The following is a 25000-nucleotide window of genomic DNA, read 5'->3' as shown; positions in this document are numbered from 1 at the left end:
CAATCTCTAATGGCTTACACTACATTATTGTGACAATCTACCCAATCTCTAATGGTTTACACTACATTATTGTGACAATCTATCCAATCTCTAATGGTTTACACTACATTATTGTGACAATCTACCCAATCTCTAATGGTTTACACTACATTATTGTGACAATCTACCCAATCTCTAATGGTTTACACTACATTATTGTGACAATCTACCCAATCTCTAATGGTTTACACTACATTATTGTGACAATCTATCCAATCTCTAATGGTTTACACTACATTATTGTGACAATCTATCCAATCTCTAATGGCTTACACTACATTATTGTGACAATCTACCCAATCTCTAATGGCTTACACTACAATATTGTGACAATCTACCCAATCTCTAATGGATTACACTACATTGTTATGGCAATCCACCAAATCTCTAATGGCTTACACTACATTATTGTGGCAATCTACCCAATCTCTAATGGTTTACACTACATTGTTATGGCAATCCACCAAATCTCTAATGGCTTACACTACATTATTGTGACAATCTACCCAATCTCTAATGGTTTACACAATAGTGTTATTGCAATCTACCCAATCTCTAATGGTTTACACTACATTGTTGTGACAATCTATCCAATATCTAATGGTTTACACTAAATTGTGACAATCTACCAAATCTCTAATGGCTTACAATACATTGTTATGGCAATCTACCCAATCTCTAACGGTTTACACTACATTATTGTGACAATCTGCTCAATCTCTACTGGTTTACAATACATTGTTGTGAAAATCTACCCAATCTAATGAAACCGTCCGGCAGCTTGGGACACATTGAAAGGGGCATTAAGCGCATCAAGTGGATATTGACCTGTATAACAGTTAAATTATGGGGAGAGGGGAGTACTGCTCGCTCGGTGAAAATGGTTAAGTCTGCAGTTATAACCAGGCATAATATAACAATGAGATGAAATATGACTTGGGGAGTAATTCAATCTCGCTGCGAACGAGATAATAAATTGGTGAACCCAAAGGTAGCAGTCATAATGTATTACCAACCATCCATCGCAATGCCATGGGTGGTATGTTGTTCTCTTGCCAAGATTCGGATGGTAGTTAAAATTAATAATGATAACAGCAACAACAACAACAACAATAATAATAATAATAATAATAATAATAATAATAATAATAATAATAATAATAATAATAATAATAATAATAATAATAATAATAATAATAATAACAACGACGATGAAGATGATGATAACGATGACGATGATAACAATTACGATGGTGACGACGATGGTGCGAAAATATGAGCAGAGATTCAGATTTGCACCGCTACCATTAATACTAGAGCACGGGACCTACGACCATTCTAGAAAAGTGGCCTGACATGGGTTAAATACCCCCCCCCTCTCTCTCTCTCTCTCTCTCTCTCTCTCTCTCTATATATATATATATATATATATATATATATATATATATATATATATATATATATATATATATATATATATATATATATATATATATATATCTCAAAATCTCAATATGCTATTCGTTATACAATAAAGCACGCTTAAAACGTGTTGACAAAAATAAGAAACGCAAAAAAGTCAAGTGTCCGATTTTCTCATTGGTGTTCTGATAAAATAAGGAATGATATATTTTAATGAGCTACTAATATAATTAATTAGTGTTTCTGTATGAGGTTGTTCCCTAAGATATGTGTATTCTTGTGGTATGACAATCTCAGTACCGCCATGAGCAGCACACAGTACAGTTCTTGGAAGAGGGTCTGTACTCACATTCACTCGCCGTTATCATGTTAAAATGAGTACCTCGCCTTTAACAACGTTGTATCTACATTGTAAAAAAGAAGAAAAATAAAACTCTGCAATATCGTCTTACAGGCGTCATGTCTCGTTGTTAATGTTAAGTCTGCAGTTGAACAGGGGACCCTTGTAAAGCGCTTTGAACCTTGTTAGTGGATAATGATTGCTCGATATAAATGCTCAAAGATTAACTTTTTTTTTTCTTTCTTAAAAAAAAAAAATATAACAGTGATATACTGAACTATCCCCCTCCCCCATCCCTCTATTCCTCGTTATCCTTCTCTCTCTCTCTCTCTCTCTCTCTCTCTCTCTCTCTCTCTCTCTCTCTCTCTCTCTCTCTCTCTCTCTCTCTCACCCCATTCCCCTATCTCTACCCATGCATCTATCTTAGCCCCCCTTTCAACCCTCGCTGCCCCCCCCCCCCCTCCCTCAAACACACACACTTACACACACACACACTTACACACACACACACTTACACACACACACACACACACGATATACTTTACAATGCACAAGTCAATTCAGTTGGTCTACTAGTACGTACAGCATCTATAATATTATTTTATTGATTTTCGCCTCTTCCGTAATAGAGTCAATGAAGTAAATATTCATTATTCATAATAATAGGACTTGTCGTTTATCTAGTGTATGTACTCAATGGTCACGGGACTAACCCCTCTACTGCTTCTACTCTCATCCTCGATGTCTGTCTCTTAACCTATATCATTCTGTCTACCTACATATCTATCTATCTACCTATCTTTCTGTATATCTTTCACCTCTCTTTCTCTCTATAGCATTCTTATCAATCTATGTATCTACCTATATATCTATGTATATATCAAACTAACCATTTATCTTATATCAATCTATCTATCCATTTATCTATATTCTTATTTATTTATCCGTCTGTCTATCTGTCTGTCTGTCTATCTATCTATCTTACTATCTATATATCTATCTATCTATCTATCTATCCATCTGTCTGTCTGTCTGTCTGTCTGATGGTCTGCTAATAACACGAGCATATGGATAAATGCCCAAGTTAACAAGGGAGTTTGTTTTGTTTTGTATTTGTTGTTTTTTAAGTTGTTTTTTTAAAGGGTTTTACGGCGCTTGCAACACATTTAGGGCATATAAACTCCGATAAAAAGGATGAAAATTGGATAGTTAAAAACATTCTGGTGTACAATTAAAAGGACTTGAGGAAAAAGTAAGACAGAGGTGAATGGTACAAATAGGGGACAGATGTAGATTCCAAGAGCACTCTGACAGTGTACTTAGTTTGAGATCATCTAAATGTTACACCCAGACATCAGCACAAGATCCCACTGAAAGCAATACACTCAAATGTTAACAAATCATATGTTAAAAATTAAAAAATAACAGTACATAACAGAGAGATGATTTACAAGGGAAAAATATCATCTCCCAAAACTATAACTATACATTCAACTGTTTCCCTCCCAGTCAAGGACTCCGGCCAGGGTCAGGACAAAACTTAGTACTCTCATTCCAAGACAAAGACGAAAATCAATTGGAAAACTGATACAGGGGGAACAAGGGAGTGAATAACACACACAAACAATAAAATAAATAATAAACCTACATACTTGGGAAAGACGCGTATTTAAAACTTTGGCCAGAAAACTCGTCCTCCAAATATCGACCGATTTCAAATACCCTCATATCAGAAAACGCTCTCAAACCTGGGACCTCGCGGTCTTCCTTAAAAAAAGGGAAGGGGTCATTTAAATCGATCGATCTTTGAAGGACGAGTTTTTGGCCAAATTCTTTAATGCGAGTTTTTTCCGAAGTACGGCAGAAAATGGCTTAATTGAGTTCCATACCTTGATATTGTAATTGAGTCCCCTTGTGTCTGGAAAGTACCGTCAGACGAACCGTCCGTCTCCCTCCACCCGTCTCCCCATTTCGATGATGATGGTGAAGATGAAGATGATACCCGCTATTGCTGCTACTACTACTACTGCTGCTACTTGGATGACTCGATGATGACGATGATGGCAGGTTGACAACGATCAAGTGAACTTCTTCCCCGGACTCGGAGGTAAGGTTGGTGTCACAACTCTTCCCCGGCTGTAGCCGGGTCTTGTAGGCCCACACGTAGTCGGAGACTGGACGGTGGGAGGAGGTCCCGCTGCATTGCGTGGACGTGGTTAATTCTGGAATAAGAGGGTGGAGAAAGAGAGAAAATCGTAATAAATAATATCGTCAGAAAAAAGTGAGTTTTTATTTATATAATGTAGCAATAATCACTCAATGTGCGCAAAGATCTTTACAAGTGCTTTGAAGCCAACGGCAACAAAAGAGCAAGAAGAACAGGACATGCATTCTGTTAGATATTAGTGTATATTTCAAATTGAATTTTTATATAATGCAACATCTACTCGAAGTTTTGTTTGTTTGTTTGTTGCTTTAGGTCTCTTCCAACACATTTGAGGTTATATGAGAGACCGCTGAAACAAAAAAACAAGCAATCTAACAAAAAATAGTACAAATGTAAATCAAAATCATAACCTAAAGATATCATAAGCTAAATTATAAATAACCAAGAACAAACAGGCAGAAGATTTACAGGAAAAAAAATATCCCCTGTCAAAAATACAATCACAAACCAAAGAAGCAGGATAGGCTAGTAAAGAGAAGAAGAAACGACATCACTACCGGATCGTACACCCATGCGAACATCATAGGTATATGATTCAAGGGTGATGCTCCCATCCAACCACCCGCTATCTACTCGAAGTACCCTTGGTGCTTAACAAGAGGTTATAAGGGCTAACATTATGCAGTATGTAATCTGTAAGGCGCTATACCTTCTCCCGAGAAAATGTAAAAATTTTCCAAACCAAATTCAACATTCCCAGACCAAATATAGCAATTTCCAGACCAAATCCAACTTTCCGAACCAAATTCGACACTATAGTAAATATGACGTAAGTTTAATCCAAATTCAAACATTGTCCAGTCAAAATTCGGCAAGTTGCAATATACATTCGGCATATCCAAATGAAATTTCGGCTCTATGAAAGCATATCATAACAGAGTATGGATTGAAAGCAAAACAGAGTATGGAAGCGATCTTAAGAGCGAAGAGATTTTGCTTTCAAAGGGACGTTACTCTCGTTAAATAAACAATAACGTTGCAACAGGAATCATGGAAAACATTCAATCCGAAGATTCGTTATCTATCTCATCAAAATATCAACGATGCCTCGCCAAAGTTATCAAAAAGAGAAAGAAAAAAAAATGATGAAGACAAGATAAGGTTGTTGAGATGCTTCGACCGCGGCGAAGATTTTCTTGCAGAGCAACTGGGAACAAAGCGGTCAATCGTTTATTCCATTGTTAGGAGGGGATTATCTGAATGCGTTGTCAGTCGCCCAAGAGGAGGAAAACGGACCTCTAAAGTCTTGAACAGATTAGGGAAATTTAACTGACACTGTGGAGAGAAATCACGATGCAACATTAAATTTCATCCAACTCTTAACTCATATTAATCATGCCAGATGCACTGCATATTTCGAAGTCAACTATAGCAAACGCCCTAAACAACTAGCTAATCGTGACAAACAACAGAGAGATGATGAAAGAAGTAGCGATCGAACGAAAGCGGCAAGATTAAACTTCGCAACTTGAGAGAGAAAGAGAGAAAGAGAGAGAGAGAGAGAGAGAGAGAGAGAGAGAGAGAGAGAGAGAGAGAGATGGGGGGGGGGGGGGGACACAACGTCGTTAAAGGTCATGCACTTATTTTACAACTGAGTATGGTGAGAAAATGCGGATAAAATCCTTTTCGACGCAGTCGACTTTGCGGCAATTCGTCCCACTGAGGGACTCGAACCCTCAACCTATAGTTCAGAAGTCGAGTGTCACATCACTAGACCACAAAACAACCCAAAAAATTTAAGAGGAACTAAATAAATAAATAAATGGGTTTTTAAAATCAACCAATATATAAATCAATAAATTATAAAGAAAGACACCCCCTTTCTCACACCAATAATAATAATAATAATAATAATAATAATAATAATAATAATAATAATAATAATAATAATAATAATAATAATAATAATAATAATAATAATAGCAATGGGGAAAACAGACCAGCCTTCCGCACGGTTCGCAGACATTTAATTTGTATTGATCGAGTGAATAATAATAATAATAATGTGCTCTCCAATTTCTCATTTAAAGTGTAGATAGACGTTTTAAGCCTCAAAATCAAAGTCATATCTTGTGTGACGTGAGTAGATAGACGTTTTTAGCCTTAAAATCAGTCATATCTTGTGTGACGTGAGTAAATAGACGTTTTTAGCCTCAAAATCAAAGTCATATCTTGTGTGACGTGAGTAGATAGACGTTTTTAGCCTTAAAATCAGTCATATCTTGTGTGACGTGAATAAATAGACGTTTTTAGCCTCAAAATCAAAGTCATATCTTGTGTGACGTGAGTAGATAGACGTTTTAGCCTCAAAATCAAAGTCATATCTTGTGTGACGTGAGTAGATAGACGTTTTTAGCCTCAAAATCAAAGTCATATCTTGTGTGACGTGAGTAAATAGACGTTTTTAGCCTCAAAATCAAAGTCATATCTTGTGTGACGTGAGTAAATAGACGTTTTTAGCCTCAAAATCAAAGTCATATCTTGTGTGACGTGAGTAGATAGACGTTTTTAACCTCAAAATCAACGTCATATCTTGTGTGACGTGAGTAGATAGATAGACCACACCATCATCTACAACATTCATTTGTTTACATGGCAGATAGATCTACCATTGATTATATGCACCATGAAGAAAGAAATAAATTATTTGTTCCAAACTAGACAATATATTAATACTACGAGCATTTATATAGCGTATCGTATTTCCACGGGTTTGCCATGCGCAATGCGATTCATTTATGTTTATCATTTATTACCTTAGCAGGCCATATGGAACAATATTTCCATTTCATACAGTGAGCGTCGTGTGTCGTCTTTGAGTTTGAGGCGTCATTTTTGTACTTATGAGCACTCTACCGATATCCGTCACTACTTATAGCCAGGTACTCATTCACACCTGAGTCGAGTGGGGTAATGTGTGGAAAGTATCTTATCCAAGGACAGAAGTATGTCGGGACTAGAATTTTCCACGATCACTGTCACTCATAAATCCACTGACCAATAACAACATTGCTTGACATTTGTAACAAGACGAGACACACCTAACCACTGAGCCACACAAAATTCCATCGATAAATGAAGAAGATAAATGCTTTCTGGCCGACGTGCACATATTTGCAGGTCTGATATCCGAGCGCAATTAGTTAGGGCTTGATTTAACACTCATGTAATGGGCAGTATTTTGCGCTGGTGTGAGAGTACATATTTCCATTACAACAATGAGCCCAAAACAATTTGGATTATCAGGCCTGCAAATTAGTACACGTCGTTTCTGGACAAAATGATTTTTTTTTTTCAGCCAAAATATTTTTATTCTTCTTTTCTTCCTAAAATAAAACTGTCCTTAAACGGCTGAGATCGCCAAGCGGTATTATTTCCCTATAAATATTCATACCAAAGACAACGTATTATCAATGATATTGAATTCTAGACACAGAACAGCGGCGTTCAATCAATGCCTCTCCAACCACCACCGCTGCTTAACCCTTTCAAAGCGGGGTTTCCACTTAAATCTATCAGGACACACCATCTTACAAAGTTTTTCACGAAGATAGCAAGCAGCATAATAAAAAGATAATACAGCGTAGCTACGTGATCGATTTCAGCTGGTACTCAATCGAATCGTTGTAACTGTAAATGCTTTTCCTAGTGATAACGTTTTGGGGTGTTTTTTGTTTGTTTGTTTAATTTGTTGGGGTTTTTTTTTCTTATATGGGGGGGGGGGGGGGGGGGGTATTTTTTGCCTGTCTCTCTTTTCAGTGGGACTCGGAAGCTCAGCGCTACGGAGGTTCGCCTTGTGTCATAAAAGCCAAGCGACGTCAGTCGTGTTAGTGGCCGGATGGGTAGCGGTGATCGTGGAAAATCATGGTTTATTTGTAACGTTCTTAGGTTAGGACGTAACAAACACTATCCCCATTCGACTCGGGTATGAGTACGACCCGGATATACGAGATAACTGGTATTGCAAGAAAGTTAGTACAAAAAAAAAGACGCCTAACAGACAACTGGTACTGTATAGAATGGAAATATGGTTCCACTCGGCCTGCTGGGAGAAATACATAAAACTTTGTGATACGCATTGGGCACGGTAAATCCTTGGAATCGGGTCATATAATTGTTCGGTTTTTTTGTGCGCTTTGTTTCTTTTTGGTTCGTGTTTTCTTCTTTTCCGTTCTTGTGTGTGTGTGTGTATATATATATATATATATATATATATATATATATATATATATATATATATGAACCAAGAAATGTCGGACATGTCGAGTAAAGCTTAAAGAGCGTTTTCAACGGACTCAGATTTGCGCCTCCCGCAGCGGAACTAAAACGTGGGACCTACAGGTCCAACTGAGTGTAATACCACTCGACTACAAAATAACGACACTAGGCTAACACTTTGCAAAAAATAATTATTGAGCTGGACTCTGATAAACAAAACAACCAAAGAGATAAACAAACATGAAAACTAAAACAAACAAAAAATAACAAAACAAAAAAAACCCCAACGAAACAAAACAAGCGAAAAAAAAAACCAAAACAACAACAACAAAAACAAACAAACAAAACAACAACATATTTTCAGATTTTGGCCCAAAAATTCGACCTTTAAATACCGATTGATTAAAACTATATAATGACCTCATCTAGACTAAAACTCCCAAACATGAATTCCATGGAAGAACGCGCCAGTCGACAAGAATGTGAGAAATTATGACTCGAGTACCAAATGATGGTGGTGTTTGAAGCTCAAAAAATAAATAAAAATCTTAAAATGGAATAAATGGCTTCAATTTATTCTTTATTTCAATTTGACAAAGGGGAAACCCAAAACGTCCACATCACCATATATCTGGGAATTAAATTGAAGCTTTTTCATTTTATGATTTTATTTATGATTCTTAAAAAATCAGCATCGACGTTAAAGGGTTAAAGAAAAACGAGCCATTTTAATTTTCTGTTTTGTTTTGTTTTCTTTTTAAAATTATTTATTTACAATTTTATTCACCTTTTTAATTTTTCCTTTTTTTTTTTTTTTTTTCGTTTTTCTTTTTTTTTTTTTAGCGACACTTCTTTATATTTATATAAGTATGTAGTAGAGTCCTTTATGAAGTGAATCAAAAAGCACTTGAATGCCAAACGATCGCCTCTTAGCAATTTTCAATGGGGCCGGTATTCAGCGGAGGTTCACATTGGTTCACACAACTTCACACCCGCTGCCGGGAGAACGAGCAGGGTGTCCCAAAATAAATGTTGCTGACCTTTGACAGAAAAGAATTTTTTCTCTCTCATTATTTGTTCTCTCCAAACTTATATCTAGGGTTGGGGGGGGGGGGGGGGGGGGGGGGGGGGGGGGTACTCATGCTCATAGGTTTTATTGTAGGTATGTTTTTTTTTTCTTTTTCTTTTCACCATTCCTGTCACTGGGTGGGAGAGAGTGTCATGGTGGTGGATATGAGAAACGTGATTGAGTAATAGATGATGATGATGAAGAAGAAGAAGAAGAAGAGGACGAGAAGGATGGATGGATATAAGGAAGATATAAGATATAAGATATATACATACATATATATATATATATATATATATATATATATATATATTATATATATATATATATATATATATATATATATATATATATATATACATATAAGATAGATATAAGGAACGATATTAACGTTACTCAGTTCTTAGTAGTTCTCACTAAATTATATCAATCAGACTACAAACGCTTAAGGTTACCCATAGGTTTGTGTGTTGATAAGTTGGCCGATGTTATGAGCTTTTTTTTTTTATTTAACTAAATGCAGAATGCATAGCATCAACAGATAGATTGATGGATGGGTGGATAGACAGACAGATTTTTGTGGGTGTCCACTGACCGCAAACAAGCATTCACACACATAAACATAAACTTGAACGCACATCAACACACACACACACACACACACACACACACACACACACACACACACTGAGACATCGCTTCATGTTTGGTAATTTGTTTTTCTTAGTCAACTTGCATATACACTTGCGTCCGTTTGAACTAATTACAATATTTTAACAGTAGTCCCATTTCAATTCGTCCCAACGGTATCTAAAGGTGAAAAAACAACAACAAAAACAACAAGTGGATCTCCGTTAATTAGACTAAATAGATTCTTTTCCCCGCGTCATCTTTGTTAGAAATTGAAGAGGGAAAAACACCCCAGGATACTTACAGTATTTTCATAACGCGATAGTACCTAATTAATCTAAGCTGATGATAACAGTAACAGTTCAAAACAGCCCCACCGTTACAGTGGACGAGAATGCAAAGAATTCGGATTTGACCGAATTTTCCATTATTTTGTTCGCATTTTTTTATGGTAGGGGTGGGGGAGTGGAGTTATCCTTTTCTTTTATTTTGGCTTTTGCTTTTTGTATTGTCATCATCATCATCATCATCATCATCATCATCATCATCATCATCATCATCATCACACTTATTGTTATTATTATTATTGTTGTTGTTATTATTATTATTATTATTATTATTATTATTATTATTATTATTATTATTATTATTATTATTATTATTATTATTATTATTATTATTATTATTATCATTATTATATTATTATTATTATTATTATGACGATGATGATTAGTATTATTTTTTGAAATCATTTTCAGTATCTTATTTCTTTAAATGCATTTTTCACCTGTTTTGTTTGCTGTTTTGGGGGTGTTTCATTGGGATTCTTTTTTTTTTCTTTTTTTTTGTTGTTGTTTCTTAAAATCAATCGTGTATTTTTTCAGTCATTTATCTCTCGTGAAAACGATAGCGTACCCAGTGTGTCCACGTTAACGTGAAATCCCAATCTACCTCTTAAGAGTTTAAAACTAAAATACAAAACAAAACGAACAAACGAATTTTTTAAAAACGACAAACAAAAATAGAAAAACAACCCCCACCCCCTTCCCCCATACACACACAAACAATACCTTTTCGATTCCTAACATAATCTACCAATGACAACATAGAGTGTAAAACGGAACGCTACTGCAGTACCTACCACTGTACACCCAAGTAAAAAATTCTAAGGTAGTATTCTGGGGGGAAAAAACAAACAACCCAAAATAAACAAAACAAAAACAAAACCAAAACATAATTCAATAATTTTAACAGAAAACTCTTCCTTCAAATCTCCATCGATTAAAATAACTCATCTAGTCAAAAACTCTCAAACCTCGGACTTTTGCAAAGGTAGATAGATATAGACAGAGAGAGAACAGATAGATAGATAGATATAGACAGACAGACAGACAGACAGATAGATAGATAGATAGATAGATAGATAGATAGATAGATAGAAGAAAGAAATTGAGCTTTTATATAGTGCAATACCCATTATGCGGCTATGTGGTCTTGTGGTATGACACTCGCTTTCGGATCGGAAGGTCCTGGGTTCGAGCCTCGAGCTCGGCGCATAGTTGAGTCCTTGGAAAAGACTCTTTACTCACATTCACTCACCGTGCTCAGGTGTAAAATGAGTACCTGGCCGTTAACAGCGTTGTCTTTGTCCGAAAAATTGTAATATCGCCAAACATGTCCCGTCCTACATGTTAAATGTTGCTCTTGATCAGGGAGCCTTTGTAAAGCGCTTTGAGCACATTTAGTGGATATTGCGCTATATTAAGCTCAATTTTCTAAAACATGCTCAAAGCGCTTTACGAGGGGTCCCTCTGGCCAATAGCAACACTTAACATGTAGGACTGGACATGATGCCTGTTAGGCGATATTACATTGCTTTCTTTATTACATAGACACCGGCCGGGTACTCATTGTACACCCGAACGATGAGAGTTCCAAGGACTCCACTATGCGCCGAGCGAGGCTTGAACCCAGGACCTTCGGATCCGAAAGCGAGTGGTATACCACTAGACCACATAGGGAGATATATATAAATAAAATATTCTAAGTGTAATTTTATTCAACTTCAACAATATTGTTTAAATCATCCACTACCTTCCGGAAAATAAGATACGATAGATAGATAGATAGATAGATAGATAGATAGATAGATAGATAGATAGACAGACAGACAGACAGACAGACAGACAGACAGACAGACAGACAGACAGACAGACAGACAGACAGACAGACAGACAGACAGACAGACAGACAGACAGACAGACAGACAGACAGACAGACAGACAGACAGACAGACAGACAGACATACAGACAGATAGATAGATAGATAGATAGATAGATAGATAGATAGATAGATAGATAGATAGATAGATAGATAGATAGATAAATAAATAGTTGGAGAGGTGGATTGACGGGAGGATGGATGGATGGATGGATGAATGGATGAATAAACAGATCTAAAAAAAAATAACAAGAATTATTGTATTATGCAGATTTCACCACATTAGAATTTCGCTGGCGTTCGTCTTTCATTCCATGTCTCCACAGTGAGTGTGGGTGATGAGTGCGTGCACGCCCGTCGTGCACACGCGCATGGAGGTCGTAGGCGGTTGGGAATTCCGGTGCCATAAGAGATATCAGAGTAATATTATTAAAACTCTTTTACGAGCATGCTAAGTGCCCTCCATGTCGAGTTGAGAAAGGAAATGGATCTATTTACATACTATTTTCATCTACTTGACATATCCTTCCGTGTCCCTTTCACCTGATGTTTCTAAACTGATATTAACTACTTCACTACATGCTACGTGTGGCTATGTGGTCTTGTGGTATGACACTCGTCCTAGAATCGGAAGGTCCTGGGTTCGAGCCTCGCTCTGTAGGCGCATAGTTGAGTCCTTGAATAAGGCTCTTTACTCCCATTACCTCACCGCACTCGGGTGTAAAATTAATATTTTAACAGTTAACAGCGCTGTCTCTACCGGGGAAAAAAAATGTAATATCGCATAGCAGGTGTCATGTCTCGTCCTAATCTTAAATGTTGCTGTTGGCAAAAGACCGCTTTGCCATAGACTAACGTCCTATCCTGAGGGTAGCAAGCAATCCTTCGCGAAGTTCCAGGTTTGAGAGTTTTTGCCAAGACGAGTTTTCTGGCTAAATGTTTAAATATGGGTTTTTCCAGAGTACGGCAGAATGGTAGATAACTCTTTTTTCTTTCTTTTCTTTCCATTTTTTTCGTTGCTTTGTCGCAGGTTTATACGCGACACCATATTTCAGATTTCAGAAATAACTAAACAAATATATATATATATATATATATATATATATATATATATATATATATATATATATATATATATATATATATATATATATATATATATATATATATATATATATATATATAAAACCGTTTCCACTCTTTTGAAACGCACATTTTTTTTCCCATCGGCCACTAATGCAGAGATTGGCAACCCATCAGGAATTCTAAAATGTTAGAGAGCATAAATTTTATATCAAGTCGGATATTTGAGACTCTGAGGACATATTTAACGATAGCATAAATCACTGTTTCTATTCCTCTATAACACTGGCCTCCCTGTCACGCATGTCATGAATTATTGGCCACGAGGCTTTGTTATCCAACTGTATGACATCGCCTTCGGACCGGTAGGTCCCAGGTTTGAATCCCGCTATGTGTGGCGCAAAGTTGAGTCCTTGTTTTGTTTTGTATTTAAGGGCTTTACGGCGCTTGCAACACATTAAGGTCATATCATATCAGATTTTAATATCTTCATAAAGGAAGAAAATCGGATAGTAAAAAGTTCTAGAACTACAATTAAAGCACCAAAGAAAAGGTAAGACAATGGGGAATTAGTTCAAGTAGGAAACAGATGTAGATTCCAAGAGCACATTATCAAAGTACTCAGTTTGAGACCACCTAAACGTCTCATCCGGACATAAGCACAGGTCCCCACTAAGGGGGATACACTCAAATGTTTACAAATCATATATAATAATAATAATAATAATAATAATAATAATAATAATAATAATAATAATAATAATAATAATAATAATAATAATATAATAATAGATCTTTATTGTCCATAAATATGGCAATTTGTCATTTAGTTACACTTGTCATAACGTTATATGATAACTATAACATTGAACAGACACCTCACTCCTACCCATTCTCTCTCTCTCTCTCTCTCTCTCTCCCTCTCTCTCTCTCTCTCTCTCCCTCTCTCTCTCTCTCTCCCTCTCTCTCTCTTCCTCTCTTTCTTAATATATACACAAAGCAATACAGTAAGTGCATAACACAAGAGATCATTTACAATACAAAAAATATCATCTCCCAAAAAATAACTATAGATTTGACTGTTTCCCTCCCAGCTTGGGTATCTGGCCAGGGCCTAGACAAAACCAAGTAATCTCATTCCAAGACAAAGACAGAAAGCAAGTTGGAAGTGCCTCCCTGTCCACAATGGGAGGTCAGGAACCCCATCCAGAAGTTGAATCCTTGGAAAAGACTCTTCACTCACATTCTCTCAACGTTCCCAGGTGTAAAATGAGCACCTGTCCGTTTCTATTATTACATTTCTATATCTTAACAATTGTAACTTTTCATACTTTTACCGGATATTTTAACAAATATTCTAAAACAAGAATCTACAAAAAAAATGTTCTTCTTCTGTGGATTTGTATGCCTTTCTACACGTTTCAAATATGTATACAATACCGATTAATCTACATAAATGACAGGCCTATTCATTATTCACTACGGATTGTGAACACAGTAAGTAGGACACCAAGTGTCAATGTTGTTTGTTGTAGCTATGAATGGTCCTGTCCTTGACCCGAATTTGTCATTCTCTGATTTTAAAAAACAAAGCAAAAAAAAAAACCAAAAAACAATATTTTTTAAAAATTTTGGCAAGAAAACGTCCTTCAAATATCGATCGATTGAATTAACCATTATTTTGCCAAAAACTCACAAACCTGAGCCTTCAAGGAAGTCTCGGGTTTGAGAGTTGTTGACAAAAGGAGGGCCAATTTACTCGATCGATACTCTCTTGAAGGGACGAGTTTTCTGGATATCTTTTTACAGCGTTTTTTTCTTCTTTCTTTTCCCTCCAGAGTATGGCAGAATTTAGGTCAATAAACCGATGTATGTTGTTTGTCACTTTGTGGATTTAAAAAAGTACACAAAACAATACAATACAAAAAGAGAAAAAACAAATCCTATTTCAGTGTGAGATGGTGATGGTGTAAGAACTTGCTTACAACAAATATATATAGAATACCTAACACAAAGAATGCAAAGAGCCGTGCACAAAAAAGACATTATGAAGCAAATAAAAAAGAGACAGAAAACAAAAGAAAAGAGAAAAAAATACCTCCAAATGGCCAAACTAAATAAATATAAATAAATAAAGAAAGAAAGAAAGAAAGAAAGATAATTTTTTTTAACCAATAACAAAAATAACAACAAGAATGACAACAATAAAATATTAAAACGAAGAAATAAATAAAACGTAATTTTTAAAAAAAATAATAAAACAAAGACAAACCAAACAAAGAAAACAAACAAAAATGTTCTCAATTCGAGGGTGACACGGTTCTTGTATCACACGTGGCGCCTTTACTGGTCTTGCTTGTCATTGCCCGTGCTTCGAAGATAATCACCACTGTGAGAGTGGTGAGAACAACAAATGGACGTGCCTAGGTTTTTGTTTTGATTTTAATATCGATTTGCAGGTCCGATAACCCAAATATTTATGAGCTCATTCTTGCATATTTTTTAAAAAGAAAATTTATATAACGCAATATCCACTAAAAGTGCTCAAAGCGCTTTACAGGGGGGTCCCTGGCCAACAACAACACTTAACACGTAGGACGAAACATGACAACTGTTAGGCGATATTACACTTTTTTCAGAAAGAGAGAAAGCTGTTAACGACCATGTACTCATTTTACACCAGAGTACGAGGAGAGAATGTGAGTAAAGAGCCTTTTTCAAGGACTCAACTATGCGCCGAGCGAGGCTCGAACCCAGGACGCTTCCGATCCGAAAGCGAGTGTCATACCACAAGACCACATAGCCGCATATCTCGTAATGGAAAAAACTCTCTCAAACCGATGCAAAATTATAGTACCCATTACAACAACATTAAATCAGGCCCTTTAATTGCGTTCGACTATATCAGACCTGCTAAAACGTGCACGTCAGCACGCACGATTTTTAAATGGGGCTAGTTTCACAAGACGGGGTTCTGGGCTTCTGTAGCCTCCGTGAGCCGATGGCCGATTTTTCCTGCACCCGTGTACAAACAAAAAACAACAAACCAAATATGCACAATAATAATAATATTATCTTTCCAAAGTCGACAGACGATGCAATGTGCTGTTGTCGTTGCTACTGCTACTACTACTACTGCTGCTGCTGCTGCTGTAGCTACTACTCACAACTGGGTTGGTGGTGGGTGGTAGGGTAGGTACGGGCTATTAAATTTTCAACGCGAAACACGCAGTGTCATCGCTATTTATTATTTATTATTGGGAGTTGGTAGGCTTGGCTATTTTTAGCTATTTGTAGAAAACGTTACACGGATATACATGGCTGATTGTGGCGCCGCGTGGCGGTAGGCGCACCAAGAATTTTGTTTTCTGTTAAAAATAAATAAATAAATATAAATAAATAAATAAATAAATAAATAAATAAATAAATAAATAAATAAAGCATGTACATAGTACAATATCCGCTTACGTGCTCAACGCGCTTTAAAGGAAGTTCTTACCTTACAGCAAAACTAGATACGTAAGACAGACGAGACATGACGCCTGTTCGGCGACATTACATATTTTCGACAAAGATAAAACTGTTAAGATAAAACTGTCAACGACCAGACACTCGTTTTACACCTGAGGACGGTGACAGAATGTGAGTAAAGAGCTTTTAATAAAATTAAAAAATCAACCATGCGCCGCTCCCGCTCAGAGCAAAAATCCTAACCTGGGTCGCCTGTCCGAGTATGTGTCATACTTTACGAGCAGATAGACACAAATAAATATAAATAAATAAATGAATAAATAAATGAAAAATTAAGTTATTGGCTGTAATCCCATATCGCCTATAAATAAATTGTCTTTTTTCTATCATTCCGTGCTAGTTTGACAACATTATTTTAAAAATCAGTTTCAGTTATAAAACCACGAGTAGTGCTGCTATGTACAACACTCCTGAAAAGCAAATCTTAATAGGGAAATGTAAGGGTTAAGTCACGCGACCTTGGTTCAAAAGGTCGAGAGTTCAATACCTACGTAAATGACAGAAATTACGTCAGAATAAAGGGATATATATATATATATATATATATATATATATATATATATATATATATATATATATATATATATATATATATATTATATATATATATATATATATATATATATATATCCTTTCTTTAAAAAATATAGCATTGTGGAGAACAGTGTGCTTATTTGAGCCAATAAAAAAATTGACACGGCGCACAACTCTACTGAAAGATTTGAAAATTAGAAATGTATTGTTTACAGATAGATAAACAGATAACTTGATTTCCTTTTATAATTTAAAGTCAGTTTGAAAGTTCGTTGAGTCAAACAGATATCATAAAATATGTACCAACGACGACACTTGACTCCCAAAATCAACTAATTTTGTCACTGTAAAAAGTTGTCAATTTGCGTCATCTATTTATGACATCAAGTATTATTATTACTTCCGTTGTGTTGTTGATTTAGCGGATTTCAGTCGCCATTTTGATGCTTTTTTACTATTAGGGTTAGCTCGAGAGGTTAGTCATAAGTGTTATTAAAGGTGCTAGGGTGTTTGTTTTTCCATAAGTTAAGTAAAGGGGAGACATTCCGAAAGCTCCTACATCCCCAGTATTCTTTAAATTTGTATTTTCACTGTTGATATTTTGTCAGGCATTTATTTATTCAGTTAGTCATTATATAGAAGTATTTTTAAAACTCTAGAACAAACCTGCAGTCCGAGAGTTGTTTTTTTTCTATTAGGGTTAGCTCGAGAGGTTAGTCATAAGTGTTATTAAAGGTGCTAGGGTGTTTGTTTTTCCATAAGTTAAGTAAAGGGGAGACATTCCGAAAGCTCCTACATCCCCAGTATTCTTTAAATTTGTATTTTCACTGTTGAATATTTTGTCAGGCATTTATTTATTCAGTTAGTCATTATATAGAAGTATTTTTAAAACTCTAGAACAAACCTGCAGTCCGAGAGTTGTTTTTTTTTTCTATTAGGGTTAGCTCGAGAGGTTAGTCATAAGTGTTATTAAGGTGCTAGGGTGTTTGTTTTTCCATAAATTAAGTAAAGGGGAGACATTCCGAAAGCTCCTACATCCCCAGTGTTCTTTAAATTTGTATTTTCACCGTTGATATTTTGTCAGGCATTTATTTATTCAGTTTGTCATTATATAGAAGTATTTTAAAACTCTAGAACAAACCTTGATAGATTTGTGAAAGTTTAACATTTCCTTATTTGACCATTGTTTTGATTTTCGGCCGCCATTGTGATTTGTTAAGTATTGAAAGGTAGTGCAAAGCAGTCCGAGAGTTGTTTTTTTCTATTAGGGTTAGCTCGAGAGGTTAGTCATAAGTGTTATTAAAGGTGCTAGGGTGTTTGTTTTTCCATAAGTTAAGTAAAGGGGAGACATTGCGAAAGCTCCTCCATCCCCAGTATTCTTTAAATTTGTATTTTCACCTTTGATCTTTTGTCAGGCGTTTATTTATTCAATTTGTCATCATTTTTTCTATTAGGGTTAGCTCGAGATCGGAGGATTTTTTTTTATATAAGGGTTAGTCATAAGTCTTATTAAAGTGCTAGTGTATTTGTTTTTCCTATTGGGGTTAATTAAAGGTACTAGGTTGAACTTTTTCTTTGGGTTAGTTGAGGGAATATATTATCAAAGTTGTTTCCCTTTGTAGGGGCTTTCGGAAGGCCTCCCAAGTAAAGCGTAGTAAAGACTTGGGACGTATTGATATAGATATCTACTGACTGATAAACCAAAATCATGCCAAATAAAGCATGGCAGCGACGACAAGCACGTCAATTAAAATTTGCATTCAGTACTAGATCTACTAATACTACTACGACTACTACTTCCGCTACTTCTACTACTAATACTGATAATACAGAAACTGCTCCTCAACAAAATGTAGCTCAAACAGTGGAAATTACATCAGCTGCAGATCAAGAACAGGATACAACTACAATACCTCTTATCTCACCACACAACACAGGACGCATGAACAAAGTTTGTCGTTTTTGTTCAGCAAAACTATGGCACGGTGAATCAACCTCGCTATGCTGTGCCAACGGGGAAGTATCACTGGCACCTTTACAACCCCTTCCGGATAATATAAAGAGTCTTTACACGGGTAACGACACAAATTCTAAGCATTTTCGAGAACACATCCGTGCTTACAATTCTATGTTTGCATTCGCCTCCTTGGGTGTACACGAAGATTTCTTGCCTCCTGGGATATACTGTTTCCGAGTTAGTGGTACCGTCTACCATAGAATAGGTCATATTCAACCCAACAGTGATAATGATAGACCAAAATTTGCCCAACTTTACATTTATGACACTGAACACGAAATTCAAAATAGGCTTTTTTGGAATAGAAGTCTTAAGACTGATATTTTGACAACTATATCTACCATCATGGCTACTGTTAGTCCCTTTGTTGAATTATATAAGCATGCCGCTGCAGCTATTGAAGATGCTGGAGATCAAGGGAAGGATATTAGAATGGTGCTGCGAGCAGATTCATCAAAAGATCCCGTAGATATAATTTACCGACTGCTTCAGAAGTTGCTGTTTTACTCCCAAATAACCCTATCAACTGTAGTAACCGGAGGGATATTGTATTATACCGCAAATCAGATGACCATCCAAACCAACAGTCAATTATGCGTATCAGTGAAACACATCCTCACTTTGATCCGTTGCATTATGTGCTCTTCTTTCCAAAAGGAGAAGAAGGTTGGGTGCCCAACATTAAATTCAACAGAAAGCGAACCGGTCAGGTCAGTCCATCATTATTTTATGCTTATCGACTTATGGAGAGAGATAGTTTTAATGTAATCTTGCACGGAGGTCGTCTCCTGCAACAATATTGTGTTGATCAGTATGCTAAAGTTGAAGAGCAACGCCTGCAATACATTCGATTTAATCAACAGTCATTACGAGCAGAATTGTATCAGGGACTGGTGGATGCAGTGTATCGAGGTGACGCACATGGAGCTACAGTAGGGACCAAAATTGTTTTACCATCTTCATTCACAGGGGGTCCAAGAAACATGCTCCAATTATACCAAGATGCAATGTCAATTGTTCGCAGATATGGTAAACCAGACTTATTCCTTACTGTGACCTGTAATCCATGTTGGCCAGAGATAACAAATGAACTGCATTCACGACAAACAGCTGCAGACCGACCAGATTTAGTCGCAAGGGTCTTTAAAATGAAATTAGGGGCATTGATGGAAGAGATAATTAAAAAAGAGCTTTTTGGCAAAGTCTTAGCATATGTGAAGGTCATTGAATTTCAAAAGAGAGGCCTACCACATTCTCACATCCTGATTATCCTTGATCGCAGTGCCAAACCCATAACTACTCAAGATATTGATAGGTTGGTGTGTGCAGAAATTCCACAAAACAAAACATTACAGAATTTAGTTTCAAAACACATGATGCATGGTCCCTGTGGCCTGGCCAATCCCAACAGTCCATGCATGAAAGATGGCAAGTGTTCCAAGAGATTTCCAAAATCATTCAGTGAGACGACACATACAAATGACTTCACTTATCCCCTGTATCAGAGACGTAATGATGGAAAATCAATCTTCAAAAGAGGAATTGCCCTTGACAATAGATGGGTTGTCCCATACAACCCGTATCTCCTCAGCAGATATATGGCACACATCAATCTTGAGGTGTGCAACAGCATAAAAGCGGTGAAATACATGTATAAGTATGTGTACAAAGGACATGATAGAGTCATGGTAGAATTCCAAGGGGAACAAGATGATGAAATTAGGAGATTTGTTGATGCACGTTATGTTTCAGCAAGTGAATCTTGCTGGAGATTATTCCAATTTGACATGCAAGACCGATACCCGGCAGTCCAACGTTTAGCTTTGCACTTGGAAAACCAGCAGTCTGTAACTTACAGAGAAGGGCATGCGGAAAAAGCTGTAAGGAGACTGAAAGACACCACACTAACAGCATGGTTTAAGGAGAATGCAATAAACCGTGAGGCTAATACTCTACTGTATACTGATATGCCGGAACATTACACGTGGGATAGTAGAACGTGCATTTGGAAGAAGAGACAGAGAAACCGCCTGGCAATCGGTAGAATGTACAGCGCCCATCCAGCAGAAGGGGAGCGCTTCTTTCTTAGATTATTGCTGCAGCATGTAAGGGGAGCAAAATCATTTGAAGACCTAAAGAGATCAGAAGTAGGAACATTACACCATACTTTTCGACAGGCCGCGTCTGCTATGGGTTTATTGGAGGACGATGATGAGTGGATAAACTGCATGGCAGAATCAGCATTTGTTGCCTCAGCAAGTCAACTCCGACAGCTTTTTGTCACGATTTTGATCTTTTGCAACCCCACAGATCCTTTTTCCTTATGGAATACTTTTCAAGACCAGCTAGCTGAAGATTATTCTCATGTTGAAAGTATGACTGCTGAAGCTTGCGTTAGTAAGACACTTGAAGACGTTAACAGGCTTCTTATGATTCACAATAGATCATTAAAAGATTATCAACTGCCTGAGCCTACAGAATCATACGCAACTGCCTGTCAAGTATGGGATCCAAATGAGCAACGACAAATTGCTCACAGTCGAAAAATGAAGATGAATCATGACCAACAGTTAGCATTTACTGCCATTTTGGAAGCAATTGACGTACCTGAACAAGACCGGGTGAATAATGTCTTCTTCATCGATGGCCCTGGTGGAACTGGCAAAACCTATGTATATAACACGCTGCTTGCAGAAATCAGAGGTCGAGGACTTTCAGCTACACCTGTTGCATCATCTGGAATTGCTGCAGAATTATTGCACGGTGGTAGAACAGCATTTTCAACGTTCAAAATTCCAATTCCAATAACGGATAACAGCACCTGTAGCATCAGTCGCCAATCAGACACAGCTAAGTTACTAAAGAGTAGTTCTCTCATAATTTGGGATGAAGCACCTATGATGGACAGGCGTGTGTTTGAATGTGTGAGCAGGACATTTTGTGACATAACAGGCAGTTCAAAACCTTTTGGGGCAAAGTGGTTGTACTTGGAGGGGATTTTCGGCAAATTCTACCTGTTGTTAACAAAGGAAGTGAAGCCGATATATTAAGTGTCACACTTAACAAGTCAATTATTTGGAATTTTGTCACCATTTTTCACCTGAACAAGAACATGAGGGTTACTGATGACAATAACTGTTTTGCAAATTGGCTTCTCCGCATCGGAAATGGTACAGAGCCGGTTTTCAGCGAAATAGGAAAGTATTCTGTTAAATTACCTACAGCGCTATGCCTTCCTGAAAATGACCCAGAATGCTTGATAAATGCTGTATACAATGATTTGAATCTGAACATTGCGGATGAACGTTATCTATCAGAGAGAGCAATTTTGACTACAACCCATGAAAATGTTGACAAAATAAATGCAGCCGATCTGTCCAGGTTGACCTCATCAACTGAACAAATTTACCGCAGTGCTGATTCCATTCAAAGTGACTCTGACATCAACTTATACCCGATTGAATTCTTGAACGAACTTACATCTCCCGGACTTCCTCCACATGCATTACATTTGAAAGCCAACACGTCAGTCATGCTGCTTAGAAATATAAATCCTAAATCAGGCCTCCTAAATGGCACCCGTTTGTTAATAATTAAATTAGGTTCAAAAGTATTAGAAGCCAAGATAATTACCGGTAGTAGAGCTGGCGACATAGTGTTTATCCCTAGAATCAATCTGACGACAACAACGGATTCGGGCTTACCATTTATTCTAAATAGAAGACAGTTTCCGGTACAATTGTCATATGCAATGACAATTAACAAGTCTCAGGGGCAGACATTAAGCAAGGTGGGGATTTTCTTACCACAACCGGTATTCACACACGGACAACTGTATGTTGCTGTGTCACGGGTCAGAGGCTATAGTGGCTTACACTTCATGTTGGGCCACACAGAAAAAGCAACCGAAGATATACCTAATTACACAGACAACGTTGTTTACCAATCTGCCCTCATTAAATGATGGTGAGTACAGTTTCGAATGAAAATAGTTCTTGCCCCGCGAAATTGCGGGCTTTTTACTAGGTTCAAAAGGTCGAGAGTTCAATACCTACGTAAATGACAGAAATTACGTCAGAATAAAGGGATATATATATATATATATATATATATATATATATATATATATATATATATATATATATATATATATATATATATATATACAACTGTCTATTGCTTCTATTGCAGGTAATGCGCTTGACACGCGATTATCGTCTGAAGATATGCAATGCATAAAAACTCGAAATAATAGAGAGAGAGAGAGAGAGAGAGAGAGAGAGAGAGAGAGAGAGAGAGAGAGAGAGAGAGAGAGAGAGAGAGAGATTATATACAGATAGTTCGAAGATGACGTCAATCAGGTCTTTGTTATTGTTTTTTGCCATCCGCGTTTATGAGTAATGCTCACTGAACTGTATTAACCTGACTATAAATTATAAACGTTCATGAATACACACAGTTTTGTGTGTTGGTCCGTTATACTTCCGGATGGCAATGTTAAGAGCTTCTTAGCCGAGCGCATACTATCTATATATATCACAAATGTTGGTGGCCGGTCAATAATGACTTTTTGTGAGGACTCTCGACTTCATCTTACACAGCCAGTCATAATGTAGTAGTCATTCAGACAATTAACCAGTAGATTTTTGACCAATCAAAACATGGGATTTGTGGCACACCTTCACACGTGCTCGGACAAGCATAGCTGTTTGTTTATAAACAATAACGTGAATGAAATCGACCTCTGATCATTGTTATTACACCGCCAGATGGGTGACGAGTTATCACACGATTTTCTCGATCATGTGGTAAATGTTTATAAGTTTACACATTGTTTCTGTGTTGGTTTCATTCATCAAGCGGTAGAGCAGTGGGTATTTTATTTATACACGTGTCATCGAAAGTAAAACCTGTGTAGTTCGAGATGTTGCCCAATCACTGCCATTGTTTACATTATGACGACTGTCCGCGAGGCGTGGTTATCTAGGTGTCTATTGCACTGAGCGGTGAATATTTCAGTCCTTGGAAAAGGCTCTTTACTCACATTTTCTCAGCGTACTTAAGTATGAAATGAGTACCTGGTCGTTACCAACGCTTTATCTCTGAGAAAAAAAATGTAGCATCGCTCAACAGGATCATGTCATGGCTACTAACAAGACACCGAAAAAAAACCCGGAATATTTAATCCAAAGTACGACAATTAGGTGAGATTAATATGCTTGAATAAAAAGAGCGATTGTCATTCCAAAAGTGTAAACAAAATTTGTGGCACACCTTCACACGTGCTCGGACAAGCATAGCTGTTTGTTTATAAACAATAACGTGAATGAAATCGACCTCTGATCATTGTTATTACACCGCCAGATGGGTGACGAGTTATCACACGATTTTCTCGATCATGTGATAAATGTTTAAGTTTACACATTGTTTATGTGTTGGTTTCATTCATCAAGCGGTAGAACAGTGGGTATTTTATTTATACACGTGTCATCGATAGTAAAACCTGTGTAGTTCGAGATGTTGCCCAATCACTGCCATTGTTTACATTATGACGACTGTCCGCGAGGCGTGGTTATCTAGGTGTCTATTGCACTGAGCGGTGAATATTTCAGTCCTTGGAAAAGGCTCTTTACTCACATTTTCTCAGCGTACTTAAGTATGAAATGAGT

General features: G+C 36.8%; 1 protein-coding gene across 30 annotated transcripts in view; it reads right to left on the bottom strand.

Moving 5' to 3' along the window:
- LOC144979764 (transforming growth factor beta receptor type 3-like) overlaps window positions 1-25000 on the bottom strand; it is a 93576-nt gene that overhangs the window by 40532 nt on the left and 28044 nt on the right. For all 30 annotated transcript variants that reach the window (XM_078926822.1, XM_078926804.1, XM_078926826.1 and 27 more), the window contains exon 3: window positions 3691-4023. In XM_078926822.1, coding sequence (XP_078782948.1) covers window positions 3691-4023 — 333 coding nt within the window. The remainder of the gene's footprint in view (window positions 1-3690; window positions 4024-25000) is intronic.

Source organism: Berghia stephanieae, chromosome 9 (assembly GCF_034508935.2).
Source record: "Berghia stephanieae isolate SIO BIC M18660-M18661 chromosome 9, UCSD_Bste_1.3, whole genome shotgun sequence".
Taxonomy (NCBI): domain Eukaryota; kingdom Metazoa; phylum Mollusca; class Gastropoda; order Nudibranchia; family Aeolidiidae; genus Berghia; species Berghia stephanieae.
Note: the sequence above shows the minus strand (reverse complement) of the source record. Positions and strands in the feature narration are given on the sequence as shown.